The sequence below is a fragment of the Drosophila erecta genome, unplaced genomic scaffold, assembly GCF_003286155.1.
Source record: "Drosophila erecta strain 14021-0224.00,06,07 unplaced genomic scaffold, DereRS2 tig00000126-arrow-pilon, whole genome shotgun sequence".
NCBI lineage: Eukaryota > Metazoa > Arthropoda > Insecta > Diptera > Drosophilidae > Drosophila > Drosophila erecta.
Genome location: NW_020825209.1, coordinates 5613277 through 5627979, shown reverse-complemented (window position 1 = coordinate 5627979; position 14703 = coordinate 5613277). Strand labels below are relative to the sequence as shown.

Here is a 14703-nt window from a genome sequence, read left to right as displayed (position 1 = left end):
TCGATTCAATAAAGTGCAACTACCAAACAAAAAACCAATATATATTTAGCTCAAGCATGCGAAATACAATAAAAGTAAATGCAAGTAAAGATGATAACTATGCCTAGATAATACCACACAACCACACACAGAGAGCAACGTATTAGGCCCAGATCAAGTAGGAGGAGTCAGGATATATAGAGCAGATATATGTGGGAGGCATATGGGATGAAGGATGAAAGGAGAGGGATAGAAGGGATAGAAGCGATAGAATGGATAGAAGGGATAAGAGTTAGCATTACGAATGCGGTAGTCACTCCATGTAAATTATGCGTACAACAATAATAACAACAATTATAAAAACCAATAGCAGCAAGAACAGAGATGGGCATATGGAAAAACTACTTATGAATTAATGCTAAACAAATTTACATATTAAACGTATACATAAATAACACTTAAGTAAATCAAATTATAACAGAATGAACGCCGCAACAATTATAAAAAATATATGTATATATATATATGTATATAATATATACATATATACATGTATATATATGTTGTTAAGATTCTAAAATGAAATGTTTTATAAATAGTTAAACCAAAAACAAAAGAAACCAAAATGATTATTATACATTAAATACGAGAGAAAACGAAAACAAAACAAAACAAACCAAACCAGATAAAGATAAAAACACACAGCTAATAAGCAAAACAAAGGCAAACAGACACAGAACAAACACACAAGGAGAAACAACACCAAAACCACAATACGCAACAAACAACAAACAAACAAACAAACGAACAAGGCCAGCAAGCACAAAAATCTACCATTTGACTTTCGATAAATTTAAAAGCAATGGTTGAAAAGCTAAATCCAAGCCAAGGTGGCGAAACCGAAAATCAATTTTTACAATCATTGTAAATTGAAACCAAACAAATTGGATCTCAAATCAAAGCAGCTTACAAAACGAACAAATTTAAGTGAATAATAAATAATATATGAAAACCAAACAAGCCACACACATACACACATACACGTACACACACACCTACACAGACAGAGGCAGACACACGTTACTTTATGAACATAAAACAAATTAAATGGAAAGTATATAAAATAAATTATGCTAAAAGAAAAATTAAACGATCGCGTTTCATTTTGAATTTCAGCAAGCAAGCAGTGCCTAACTATCGTGAACGCTGAACGCAGCGCTGCTTGCAAGCAGTCGACCTCTGTTAACTTCAAAACTTTACAGTACCCCCTAACAGAATTGTGCTGTAATTTTAAACTGCATGGAATCGGTTATTAATTAATTTTTATTTGGCCACTAAGGAGCGCACATGTATGAGAATATACCTTACCCAGTTAGGAGGCAATGTAACCCCAAAAAAATCGAAATGCAACCATTATATTCTGGTATCTTAAGGTCGAGATACCTCGACAATAGGCTTTATCTTACCAACTACATTTCTCACATTTAATTTCTTATATTCAATATCTTATTCTACGATGCAACATCCCACGATTTGAAATTCCATTTCATTATCTATGTACCTTCGCTTGCTCTGCTCGTTCGAATATTTACAGTGTGAGGGGATGGGTGCAATGCGAATGAGTGTTCTGGATTTGGATTGAGATGGGATTAGGATCGAAGTGGGATGGGTGTTATGGAGCCGTGCCATAGCCACGATCTGGTGTGCATATCACAAAGTGTTCATCCCCGATGGCGGGACAGCTTGGGCAGCTGAGTGTCTGAATATTAGGGAATTAGCTTTGGTGATCTGCCACGCCTTCTGGCCCTCGATGCGGAAAGGGAACCGGAACCGGAAACGGAAACGGCAGCGGATGCCAGCGGAGCGGAAACGGCAGCGGAGGTGGAAAATGCAGCTGCTGTTTGCGGCTTATAGGTGGGTAGATCGATGAATACGGGCCTATATTCCGGTGCCTCGGGCCGCATGGACCGCGATTCCGATTGCAGCACATTGGTGTAGTAGTTGACCTCGTTCCGCTGCTCCCGCTGCCCCTCCTGCTGCTCGTCCGTACCACTTTCGCTGTCCTCGAGGCCGTGGGATCGCGCTCGCAAAAGTCGTAAGAGGTTTCTCTGCTGCACTGCCGAGCGGCGCGAGGCCTTCTGCGATCGCCTCCTGGCATTCGAACTGGTGTTTAGGAAGGCCGACTCCTCGTAGCGTGGAATATAGCGTGGCTTGCGCGATTCCCCCGGACGCACTGGCTCCCGATCGTGGGGCGTCACATTGAAGCCAAAAAAGCGCGGCGCCTGCACGGATATGAGCGGTAGAAGGGTCTCCCTGGCATAACGTTCCGCACGCTGAAGGAGTTCGCCCAGTCGGAATGGCAGCAGCTGGACGGTTTGCGGTTCATCCGGATCCGGAGTACGTCCGGTGCCCACCTGAGCCATCGTCTTGGCGGGCAAGCGGGAGGAGCCCGCTACGGCGGATGTAATGGCGCCCAGTGTTGTGACCATGCCAGCAGCCACCTCACTTTCGGACAAATCCAGATCCTTGCCCTGCTTAACACGCGGTGTGGTGGCCTTCAGAACGGGTTCCAGAATCTCAGGACTGTCGGTGGTGGCGTAATCCTGCAGATTCCGCCCCCTATTCACCGCCAGCCGGCGATCCTTGAGCACCGGTTCAAAGATCTCGCCAGCAATCGAGTCTGAGAGACTGCGACTGGACTCCGCGGCCTCGGCCGTCTCATTATCCAGCGAGTTGCCCACCAAAATCGGTTGCCACGGCAGCTCGTCGCCCTGGTCAAGGGGATAAGTCTGATTGCGGGCCAACTTGAAGCTGGTGCCCAAATTGAAGATGTCCTTGCGTTGCTTGGCGCTCTCCACCCCATCCACCGATGCCGCCAAGCCGGATTCCTGGACACTGGAATCGGGCACATCGGTGGGCACTGCCACCGTGGGATTTCCCGCCTGCTGTGCAGGTGGTGCAGCCGGTGGTTGGGTGGTGTACGCCCCGTAGTCCTCCTGGTTGTCCAGCTCACAGTTGCCCGCCTGAAGACGCAGGCGCACCGGACTGCCGCTGCTCAGTTTGGTGGAGGGGCGGCACAGGGAGTGGCTACGACCAAAGCTGTCCGTCAGCACCACCTTGTCGATGTCCCAGTGGGGCAGGCCCTTGCTCAACCACCCACTGTACGACTTGTAGTGCAGGCTCAGTGTGGTGGGGAATCCCAGTGCCGGATGTGGCACAATAATCTTGGACACTATATCGCCGGCGAAAAACTCCGCATCGTCTTTCCTGCAGGTGCATAATGTTAATTGGACTGAAACAGGTAATTTGACTGACTATTTTATCATACTCACTCAGATATCTCGAAGGTCTCGTTGAGACCACCATCTCCCTCGAGGATCGCCTCCAGGCGACCAATGGTGCGCAGTGGCAGGTCGTTGAAGGAGTTGAATATTTGCAGCTGAAACTGGTGGGCACAGAAGGGTTCCTCCTCGCGGGTAAGCAGGTACAGCTGACCCCTGCCCGTCGAACGATCGGCATAGTAGCCCATGTTGCCGCACCTGGGAACACCCTCGGCCAGATCCTCATCATCCTGGGCACAGGGAAAGCATCTGCCCTTGAGGAAGTCATCGTAATTTCCGCAGGGGAAGGCGGGGAACAGGCAGCGTGGCGCCACCGAGTCAATGAAGAACTTGTAGGCTCGTCTGTGGTTGCACAAGGAACGACCCTCCTCGTCCTCTGCAGCCTGGGCAGCTGTGCAAGATTAGGGATCTCAGTCGGCAAAGTATATCGAAAAAGTATTCGCAAAATATACTTACACCATATGAAATCGGTGACAGCGCCTACGAAAAGATTCGAGCAGCCGGTTTGCACCCGACCACCATTGGGATAGTAGTCCACGTGGCCCATCGGTTGCCACGAGCCCAGACCGCCCAGTATCAGATTCTCGCCATTCGAGTGGATAACGTCCACGAACTCCGCATCGTTGCTGTCCAGTCGCACCTTCGGATGCTGGGCCTCAAAAAGTGGACCCGCCGGATCCAGACCTGTGATGCGGGAAAGGCCCGGCAGCTCAGCGCCAGCAAATCCGGATACGTGAGCCCCCAAACTGAATCCAATGACGTGGGTGCGCATCAGGTCGAGACCCTTGTGCTGCTGAAGATTCCTGAGCAGCATGGCCAGCTGCTTGCCAACCAAACGGGTGTTGGCCGCCGCTCTTACATAATTGGGAAAGGTGGCTCCATTCTCCCAGTCCACGCAGATCACAATGCAGTCCTCCTGGAAATGGTTAAGTGGCATTAGGACTGCAACTGAGTACATAAATGAGGACCTTGTGCCGCACTTACCACCGCCATCAGAGCTGTTTTCATCTCGTAAATCCACACGTGCGGGCAGGCCGAACCGAATCCATGGACAATAACCCGCACGGACAGCTCATCGAATCCCTCGAGGTCATCGATTGATGGTGTCGGTTTCTTTTGCCCGCCACCAGGACGTTCTGTGGTGAACGTGCCGTTCACAGCGGCCATGGAACTTGGGGCCGAGCCAACCGATGACCTGCCACTGGCTGGTCCCTCGGGGGAAGAGGTGCTCATCTCCGTTTCCCTCTTGCCACGAAAGGCATTGGTCATGTTCAGGAAGGACAGCTCCATCAGCGGGCGATCGGAACGCTGGCGCGTGGAGTAGAAGTAGAACTTGGTGTTTATCTCCTCCGGCGGCGAGGGCAGCATCTCCAGATAGGCAAACGGGCCGGAATCCTCGAAGCAGCCCAGTTCGCCATAGCAGACCCGTTTCACTGCTCGCCGGGAGCGGTGACCACGACGCACTCGCTCCCGCTGGCGCTCCTCGTGCTCCGCCAACTGATCCTGGACCGCCTGCGATAGTTCCGCAAAATGGGCGGGCGAGGGCGCGGTGGGCACAGTTCTGGCCACTTCCTGGGCGATGGCTATAAATATCCATACAAAGGGCACACAAATGCGAATCAATAGTATATTGAAATGCCATAAATTGCGTAAATACTGCTATGTGCATGGCAAGCACGTTCGTTGCCATACACATTAGATTTATATTCGATTTGGGCGTTTCCAAGTTTGTCACAGTTCATCCCATGATGTTGATGCTTTAAAAACCCATCAATCGGTTAAGCCTTACTTAAAACTTTTCTTCGTCTCACAAATATCTTCATTGTTCTTCGGTAGTATTTAAGGTTTCCCTAAGTTGCATAACTAGTGAAGCCCAGCCCCTAAAGTGCATACTCGTATGTACGTGCTGTGCCCTGATATAACAATCAATTTCCCAAGCCGATAAGTTGGTGACAACAAATTAAAATTTCTTCCAATGACAACGCGTGAATTATTTTAATTTTAATTTTCCGTCTTACGTTTCCACTCAAAACGATTCGAATCGAAACGCACGCCATGCGGATGACATAACTACGCTATTCGTGTGCGGGTTTATATGATGGATCGTCGAAGCGTGATTGCGTTTTTAAAATTCCTAAATACCCAAACACCTTAAAGCCGAATCTAACGAGCTTCTAGGGTTCAGAAAAGGAAATGGGGAAATACTACTGAAAAGCACTTAAGGCGACTATAAAAAATAAATTTAGAAAACTTGACAGTGTTGCACTGAAAGAAGAAACACAGGGTGCGAGTCTATACACCTAAACTGAGTTTCTATTTAAGCCCGATACTTACTTATATACGATTATAAGTTATAAACGTTAACTGAAAAGTTTAAGAAGCAGTTTCTATTATACACGTATGCCGTTTCTGAATGTACTTTACAAATGGAAACATCCAAATGCCAGATCCTCAGATCTTCAAGCCGCGGCTCGGCTCAAGGGTAAACTAATCTTGGCCGCTCTTGGCTTTATTGGTTTTACCTTCGCAGCGCAGTCATTCAGACACTTGTAAGCATAAAAAACTACACGGATGAAAATAAATTCAATTAAATACAAATAAATTTGGACGTAATGTAAATCAACACATTGTCAAAGAAATTGTAAAACACGAGCAATCCATCATAGATTTTACACAGCTCATATAACGAAATTGTTTGTTCTTGGTATTCTTGCAAAGTATTCTGGAAAATGGCTCATTATAAGAATATCTATATAATTACTCGATACATGTGCCATAAAGGCCATTATTTTTCCTGGTGTAACCACCACATATTCCCCCTTGAAAATATGCTCTCTGGACCATTGTGTAATCATCGCACTGAAGTGGTTCGTTAAACATCTTCTCAATTGACACAATCACCGCACCACCCACATAAGTACAACTATATAGCTGCTTATATATACACGTACATGCACTATATGTGCGGAGATAGGTATTAAAAGCAAATACAAGTCGAGCACAAAGTAAATTAGTTAAAGCTTCGCGCCGCCGACTGGCAATTAGTTAATGGAGCCCACAGGGCGTATACTCACCATTTACCGTGTGGCACATGAGCACCGCCAAAATGATGTAGCTGGCACTTAGCATACTGATTTCGTTTGCGGTTCCAGCTGTTCTGAAGCGAACCTCATTGATTGAACTCCACAAGATGTGCCGTCTCCCTGGATATCTCTCTGGCTGAATGGAATTGCAGTGCCCAGTCAGTTGTAGATGTTGGTTGTCTCAATGGTGTTATGCGTCTCTTTCGCTTTGGTAATAGCAAAATATACAATAAGCAAATTCACTTTCACTTATTTGTGAACCTGCCAAGCGACAAAGTCAGAAAAGCAAAGCCAATGTGACTATAACTATGACTACAAATTCGAGTGTCTGACTCACTGACTGACTTAGCCAAAAGGCAGACACCACCGACACCGACAATGTCGCCAAACTCCACTGGGATTGGGTATCGGACCCCTTCGAGTCCACTGATCCACTGTCCAGGTTTCACGTTGCCACTTTGGCTTTCTCCGAGAAGGGAGAGCAGCTCCAATTTGCGACAAGCGGCATTGACTGATTGATGGCCTGATTGATGGCTGGCGATCAGTTGGCTGCAATCAGAAGAGTCAAACTCGTGTACTTTAAACGAATTCGCTACACACAGATAAAATAAGGAAAAATCATAAATCAAGTATTACTCAAAATTTAATATAGTTTGTGTTCGTTGGTGGCATTTGTAAATCTGTCAAATAAATTATTTTAAAAGTGTTTTGCAGAAAGTGTATGCAACACAAATGCCATTAGGACTTGCTTATATTAACATGAACGACAAGTTGTTATTAATGTATTATATATTAATTTTACAAATTAAGCACACAGCGTACAAAAGGTAAATATTTTATATATGCATATTCCCGCATATTTATTTTACTTGTTAGATGGTTATGCAAATTTCCCCCATTTTAGTATGTAAGCCAGCGAATTGCGCTGATTTTTGTTTCGCTCCGTGCAGCCATTTACCATTGTATAATAGGCCGGTTGCAGTGGCGCCCGAACAGGATGTTGCGCATGTGCGACCGTCTCGTGTCGCTTGCAACTCGGATCTTGCAACTTGCATCTTGTGTGCGCGACATCTAGTCCATTGACCTTACACTTGACTGCCGACCAATTCTGGCCGCTAAATCCCGCCCGACCGCTTTTTTGGCCGAATCACACATTTGGGTCAACAGGCAGACAAAGTCAACATTCAAGAGTCGAGTGCCGTCGCCGTTTGTTGACTTTTGGCTAATTTACTCGGCCCCAAATTGCATGAGAAGGGGATGGAGATGTGACTCAGGCAAAGAGCCAAAGCGATGTGACAAACGAAAGTGAAAACCTTTGGCCATAAAAACACCAAACTGGAACTGAAACTGAAACCGACACTGAATATGTATCTGTATCTGTATCTGATGCGGCATCAGAAACCAAAAAACCGCACTTAAGCTGTTTCCCCTATCGATTAACAAATGCGGTCTTCAATCAACAACATTTCACTTTCGTTGGGCGACCAACGTGATCTATCAATTAGCATCTAAAGACCAAAGATTGTGCAACATTTCGAAAAAAAAAAAAACGATTTGGTCAGATACTCGAAACTCAGGAAATTGCCCACCCACGAAATATTTTGTCATTGGTGTAGCAGACAACGAATGCACTTGTTGCAATGCAGCGGATAATTTCGGAAGAATGGTTTGGCAAAGACTGACGATTGCCAAGAATTAACCACATTTGTTATTTTTGCAAGTCGCTAAACCATTAATAATAATGGTAAATGTTCAAAATGTTGCCAAAATACATAAAAACATAAAATGTATAAACAAATATAAATGCAAATTTATATTCTCGGTTAGTCGCCGTTTTCTGGGAAACACAACCATAAAAGATATCTATGTTCAAATGAGCTATCAGATAATTCAAATATTTCCAAGAAGCCTAAGAGGCAAATTATGTTAATAAAACCACAAATATTTAAAAACAGCAAATGTTTTAGTAGGAAATTCGGAATACCCACAGAATACATCATGGAAATTGGAATATACTGTTACGCTTCTAATCAGCTTGAGCGAGAAATTAACCACATCAATTATTCTACAAGAGTCTAGGTAATGCCTGTAAAGCAGGCTAATTTGTGAAAATGTGTGGCATTAAAGAAAGCTTTTCTTGGAGCTGGTCGCATCCTGCTAATAACAATTTCCTCAACTTTCCGTGCCTGCACCGATCACCCCAATAAACTGAGCCCAACCGATGCCAACGGATGCCAGCACATAATTATCATTAAATTGCGGGCTGGAATGGGGTATTTTGGGCCCTTTGTTCGCTTCGGGTCGTGTGAACATTCAAAGCTGATGGGTTCCGGCGAAAAGCGAAATTAAAAGACGAGTACCGTTAAAGAATAGAAAGACTGCAAAGACGAAGACAGGTGAAGTTTCTGAGAAAGCGAAGACAGACGTCAGCATCAGCTCGAATATCGCCAACAAAATGGAAAGTAACGCACAAAATAATGCTTCTAAGGCGACTTTCGCATGGGCTCCATCAGATGTTGATTTTTATGCGACTTTACCCGTATACAAATGTACAGGTATATATGCATGTATATATATGGAGGCGACAAGCTGGTGGTGCTGCGGCCAACGCTTCCACTTTCAAATAGATTAACCCAATTTGGCGGCTCCGACGCTTTCCGCTGCTCATTTTCGCGTTTGGCGGCTAATTCAGCTCATTACGAAGAACGAGCGCCTGTGATCTCTGAACACGGAGAAAAGATGCAAGTACTTACACTGATAAACTCAGAATGCACAGCAAAAAATGTTAAATCATATAATATATAGCAGTTTATTTATTGCTTGTATCCACTTTAGTTGTGAGCCTTGTTGAGCCAATATTTGTGCACACTATTGATTTTTATCTATGTGTAGGTCCCATTTGAATGGGAAAAAGTGAGACGAACTGAGAACTGGCTGGGAAAGTCTGCAAATCGATTGAGAAAACCGAACCATGCCAAAGAAAAGTGCAGTTTGTAGCTGCCTGCCGGGGAATGGAGTGTTTTTCTGTATTTTCTACCTCATGACCGACCGTCCGTCCATCCGGCGGAATGTCTCATTAAACTCTGGACGTGAGCCAAACGAATGGCGGACAATGGAAATGGCCACTCTCCATTGCCAAACACCAGACGGCGAGAAACAGAAAAATAAAACAACACAAAACTAAAAACAATAATACCAACGCATTGTCTTCGCCTTGTGTCTTTGTGCAATCGAAATTCGCATGAAGCCATTTGATCGATTTGTCAAGCCAAAGAAATAAGGACGGATGGTACAAGTTTGTATGTGCCCATGTCAAAAGAAGTCGATAAAAAACAAAACAAATCTCAACGCAATAGTTATAACTTTTATTATTATTACTCCATGCTCGGCAAGTCCATGCCAAGAAATCGAACAGATTATGAAGAAATCCATAGTGATTTATAGGTTCCCGGTTTAATTTTGCCAACTTTTTTGGCCATAAAAGCTGCGAAGCAATCGAAGTTTGCATGCAATTTAAAAGCTACGAATTGCTGATTTAACATTCTGACTATAATAATAAGCTCCAAAAAAAGATATTCAATTGCTGGGAATTATTACACTTGGGTAAGCAAGTCGAGGGTATTCCTGTCTCGCTTAACAATATTTCATTTTTTTGATCAAAATGCCACTTGGCAAGCGAAAGACTTAGGCAACGAACTTGCCACCGATGGCTAACGCCTGATTGCAATCGCAAGAAACAAGCGCTACATTAAAATGAAGTAAGGAAAACCCAAGCCCCAAAAATACGTAGCCAATTTTCGCATGGCAGCATAAAATAGTTTCCTGTTTGTTACGACGGACCCAGCAACTTCAAAAAAAAAGGGAGGAAGCCGATCCGATTCAAGTCGACAGCCAAAAGCTGGGGCAAGAAAATATAACGAAAACCAGCAGTGCATAAAGTTTCCGCTCGCGTCTTTGGGGATTTTCAACCCAATGTAGGCAGTGCACTGCGAGAAACTAGCACAGCAAAAATATAATAATAATTAAAAGTAATACAAATAGAATCTAACGTTTTATAAAATTGTATAACCACAAAAAAGTGAACCAGCTATAGAAGCATTTTGAATATATCATAGAGCAACAACTTTGTAAAGTGTAGTTTTTGGATAATAATAAAGCAAGCGTTTTTTGCTATTGCTCGTGAATCTGCATTAACTACAAAAGCAAAGGAGGTCAGCTTTGGGCTAATTTTTTTTCGATGCACCTTTTCATAGCTGCTGCAAGCAATTAGCGGCGCCTATTTGTGGTCGTTTTCGAGGTGCTTTTTATGCCTCCCGAGGCGCAGAACTTTTTTGTGGGGCCACGCAACTCTCATTGGCGATGCAGAACAGCAGCAGCGGCTTATAAACAATAAGCAATATTCCATAAATCAACTGCTTGCAACGGCGGAGTGGTACAACACCAAAAAACTAGCACAATTACATGCATGCAATGGACTTGGCTCACAAGTGTACATTGTACCCAGGTGACACAGTTTTCGGGAACACAGTATACACAGTATACTCATACTCCGAACCCAAATACCAGCACTCTTTTGTCATTTCCCGGCGACAGCATCAAGTTGCCAGTTATGGTTCATGGAACGAGTTGACCTAATCAGGCGCTGCTATATCATTTCTAGTCTTATGAAACTTTCTGGCCCAGTTACCCAACGACAATGAGTTATTCATCTGACAAAGAAAAGCAGAGAGAACCACCAGAATGTATTTGCTAGACCAGAAATAATAGTGACCTATACACACAAAATCCCAATCAAAAAATGATACTATGAAGCATCATAACATGGCAAATTATGTATATGAGAGACATATTAATATGTTAAGAAATATATATGCATCTAAAATCAGGTGTCTGTGCATTTTTCTAGAGAAGTCACTTATCTTATCTTATCAGTTGAGCAGAGTTTTCCCAGAATCTTAGCTGGAAAATCTGGAACTCTGACTTATCTTTGGCTTTCCACTCACACGGCCAGTTTAATGACAGTCGCAATTAACACACCAGATTAAAAAAATTATTCTTTTTAATTGTGTGCCACGCTCCGCTTTGTCAAGAACAAAAGAAATTTAATTTGCTTGCGCTGGTTTTTTATGGTCTCCTTTCCAGGCAATTATATTTTTCATTACTGTGAACTTCTGGTAATAGACAAGTGAAAAGGTGAAATATAACAAGCGTATTGAAGTTTAAAGCCGAAATTGATGTAAGTGTTCAAGACAAGGGTAAACACATTTAACGCAGCTATTATCCAACAAATTATGCTTAAATCACTTGGGGAAATTTTCCAGCGTTTAGCAGACATAATGCCCATTTGCATTTAATGATATGCGTGGTAAACGACCTTGTTCCTCGGGCCAATCGATCCAATCAACAACCAACAAGCAAATGGAGTTGATTGTTCGCTGGGTCTTCGATCGGTTTGTTTTGACTTCAAATGCAATTCAAAATGGGCAGGCACGAAAAGAAATAGATGTAGTTTCTCGTTTTAAGGTTGGAATAAAATTCAGAGCCCTCTCATATGCTCTTTAATTTCCAAAGTACAGGCATGGATATTGTTTAATTGATTTCACCCCCTTTCCATTTAATTTCGATACAATTTGAGTTCACTTTTTGTATGACAATCAACTGTCTGAAAGAAAACCATGTGATAAAAACCACTTAGCTAAATTTGCATATTTATACACTAATAATAAGCAAGTTAGTGGATGAAAATGGCATATAAATAAATTAGAAACCACCCCTTGTATGCACCGTTTTCTTTCGGTGCAATGTGCCACTGAATTGACCAAATACAAATTTGTAAGCCAAATTAATATAATTCATTGCTGTTGGCCAGTGGCATTGGTGGAATTTTATGCACTTTAATTGTGGAGCACACACAACAGATCTTAGTCATAAATTTTAAGTTGGCGTTTTGCTTGGATTTCAACTTTAAACTGTATGATTTGACTTTTGTTTATTGCTCTTGGAGATTTTTTCCTTTTGTTTTTTTTTTAGTTGTTGCTGGCGGCGACAATTCGTGTCAATGTCAGCATGATTTTTAGTTTTTTTCTGATTCACGAGGGTGGGCCGAGGGGTTGGGGGTTCAGGTGTTGATGTTAATGCGTGTTCAAACAAGTTTAATCGAATAATGCATAATATGCACCTGGTGGCCAGAAGAAAAACCAAACAAACTGGATGCAAGCAGTGCAGTGCGAGAAGTGCAAGCAGTGGCACACTCGAAGAAAAACGTCAGTGGATACGATGATGAGGAAAGCCATTTCATGCGCATTACTCAGTCAGTTGGACACATATTTGAGCCGCAAGAAATATGCATTTCTGAAATAGTTTCGCAAAACGGCGACTGACACAAAAACAGTAGCCCAAAATATAAAGTGAAGCACGCAAAAACATTGGTAAAACGATGCGAATGTGGGGAAAAGACAGAGTCACCAACAACAGAAATACCAACAACAACATTACCAAATATACATAACTACACAGCAAATAACAACAAATCATGTGAGTTCGGCTGCTGTGCGGCTTCAACTCGACTTCTTCTTCATTTCGCTTATTTGAGACCCGGCTCACGGTTTTCACCTGAGGAGCGTGAAAGTTGCGCTTCGCCGGGGCAGCAGCAGCCCATATGCACTGGGAGAAATGTCTATCTACTTTTGTTGGCCCTCCTAACAGCGCCCCTTCAAGTCCACTACATGATACTAGCATCAGCACCTACACAGTTGCTATATCTCAAAGGATAAGTAAGTAAATAAGTATATCTAAGCATTTTGATACTAATTAATTTTCAAATACTATTGAATAATTAGCACAGAAGATAGGACTTTAGTAACACTTTATCGAAACTACACAATTTTACTGTATACTTAGTAACAAAAACACTTTTTACGTTCTATATATTTTTAGGATGTACATGGATGTACATTTTACAAAATCCACAAAGTTAAAAACTCACAGATGTATCCTAATAATCCCTTTTTTAATTTATAAGAAAAATATTAAAAAAATGCTGCTATTTATTAAATACATTTATAAACATGACATTATTTTATATCGAGGTAAATAGTGAATATTATCCTCTGTGCACCACAGACCGCACTTAAAAAAAAAGATATCAAATAAGGTGTGTAAAGTAAGGGCCGGGCCCATGAGCCAGGTAATTAATGCACCTTTGAAAAACAAAAGCCACTTGCACGCCAAACAAAACAAAAACAAATCACAACAAATACGCACTTTTTTTCGTATCTGGGCTCTATCACGCTTTTCACAAGGCTGCGCAAAACAAACCGAGAAACTTTGTTGCCGTGTATTGCCGCGCAGACGACGGAGATGCACTCACGTAACGGAACTGCCGAGGTGCGGGCGAAATATAGCGAAAAAGTATAGCGGACCGATCCCACAATTTTCCAACCTCTAGCCTTTGCGGCCGAAGATCAACTGAAACTCTGGCTCAAAGCCACTCACAATCCGAACGCGAAAACTCTGCGATCCGAAGGCGAAGTCGAAAAGCCGAGGCCCACAATCACTGCTCGGCTGCTTTCGGCATCGCACAGTGGAGCAGATGGCCAAAAAATGTGAGCTTACAATTGAATTAATAATATAATTCCTTTTGAAAATCGAGTATTTATTAAAATGGCCACCACGCATCTTTCGACTAGGCTATATTAAAAATACCTTTTAAAACTCTCAAATATTTTATTTTTTTTAAATATTTTAACTTCATTTTGATAGCAATTATTTTCGATGAACTGAAATGGTGACAAAATATGAAGAACTATTTTAATCTACCATCAATAAGTATTTTAAGAACTATTTTAATATACAATCAAAAAAGATATTAAGAACTATTTTAATCTACAATCAAAAAAGATATTTTCAAAAGAAAAATATATTCTAAAAATATATAAGGATGCGAAGAGCAGTAAAATAATCATGCAATTTAAGTGTAAGAAATATGTGTCGAATAATTAGGCCATGGAAGCAAGTACTCATTCCAGCAAGTTTCTCAAGTTTACTTTATACAAATAAATCAAGGCCCACTGTGCGCTAACGGTCGCCGCTCGCAATATGCCCGATATCTGGCCGATCGGCCAGAAACGAGCGTACATATGCTGGTGGGCCTTTGGCGGTGCAGAAAGATCTTATCGCACTTGGCATGTGGGGCATGTGCGGCTGAGACTCAGGCATTCTTTTACGCCAGTTTACACCGAAATCGCTGGCACTCTCTTCGCGTTTTCTTCAGTCCGTCCATCTGCCACCCACCCACCTGG

At 42.8% G+C, this 14703-nt stretch overlaps 1 protein-coding gene across 3 annotated transcripts; it reads right to left on the bottom strand.

The window, feature by feature from the left end:
• Positions 1–1392: 1392 nt before the first annotated feature.
• Positions 1393–13874, bottom strand: LOC6550219. 3 transcript variants are annotated; one of them, XM_001977578.3, is made up of 7 exons: positions 13667–13874; positions 6741–6952; positions 6395–6664; positions 4305–4903; positions 3777–4236; positions 3312–3711; positions 1393–3246 (listed from the first exon to the last, which is right to left on the bottom strand). In XM_001977578.3, exons 3-7 carry the CDS (start codon positions 6447–6449, stop codon positions 1746–1748), a joined length of 3015 nt encoding a protein of 1004 aa, XP_001977614.1. In that variant the 5' UTR covers positions 6450–6664; positions 6741–6952; positions 13667–13874; the 3' UTR covers positions 1393–1745. The 3 variants fall into 3 exon arrangements, with proteins under 3 accessions (XP_001977614.1, XP_026837982.1, XP_026837981.1); XM_026982181.1 differs by lacking the exon at positions 13667–13874 and adding an exon at positions 13603–13629; XM_026982180.1 differs by lacking the exon at positions 13667–13874 and adding an exon at positions 13389–13407.
• Between the last annotated feature and the right edge of the window lie 829 nt (positions 13875–14703).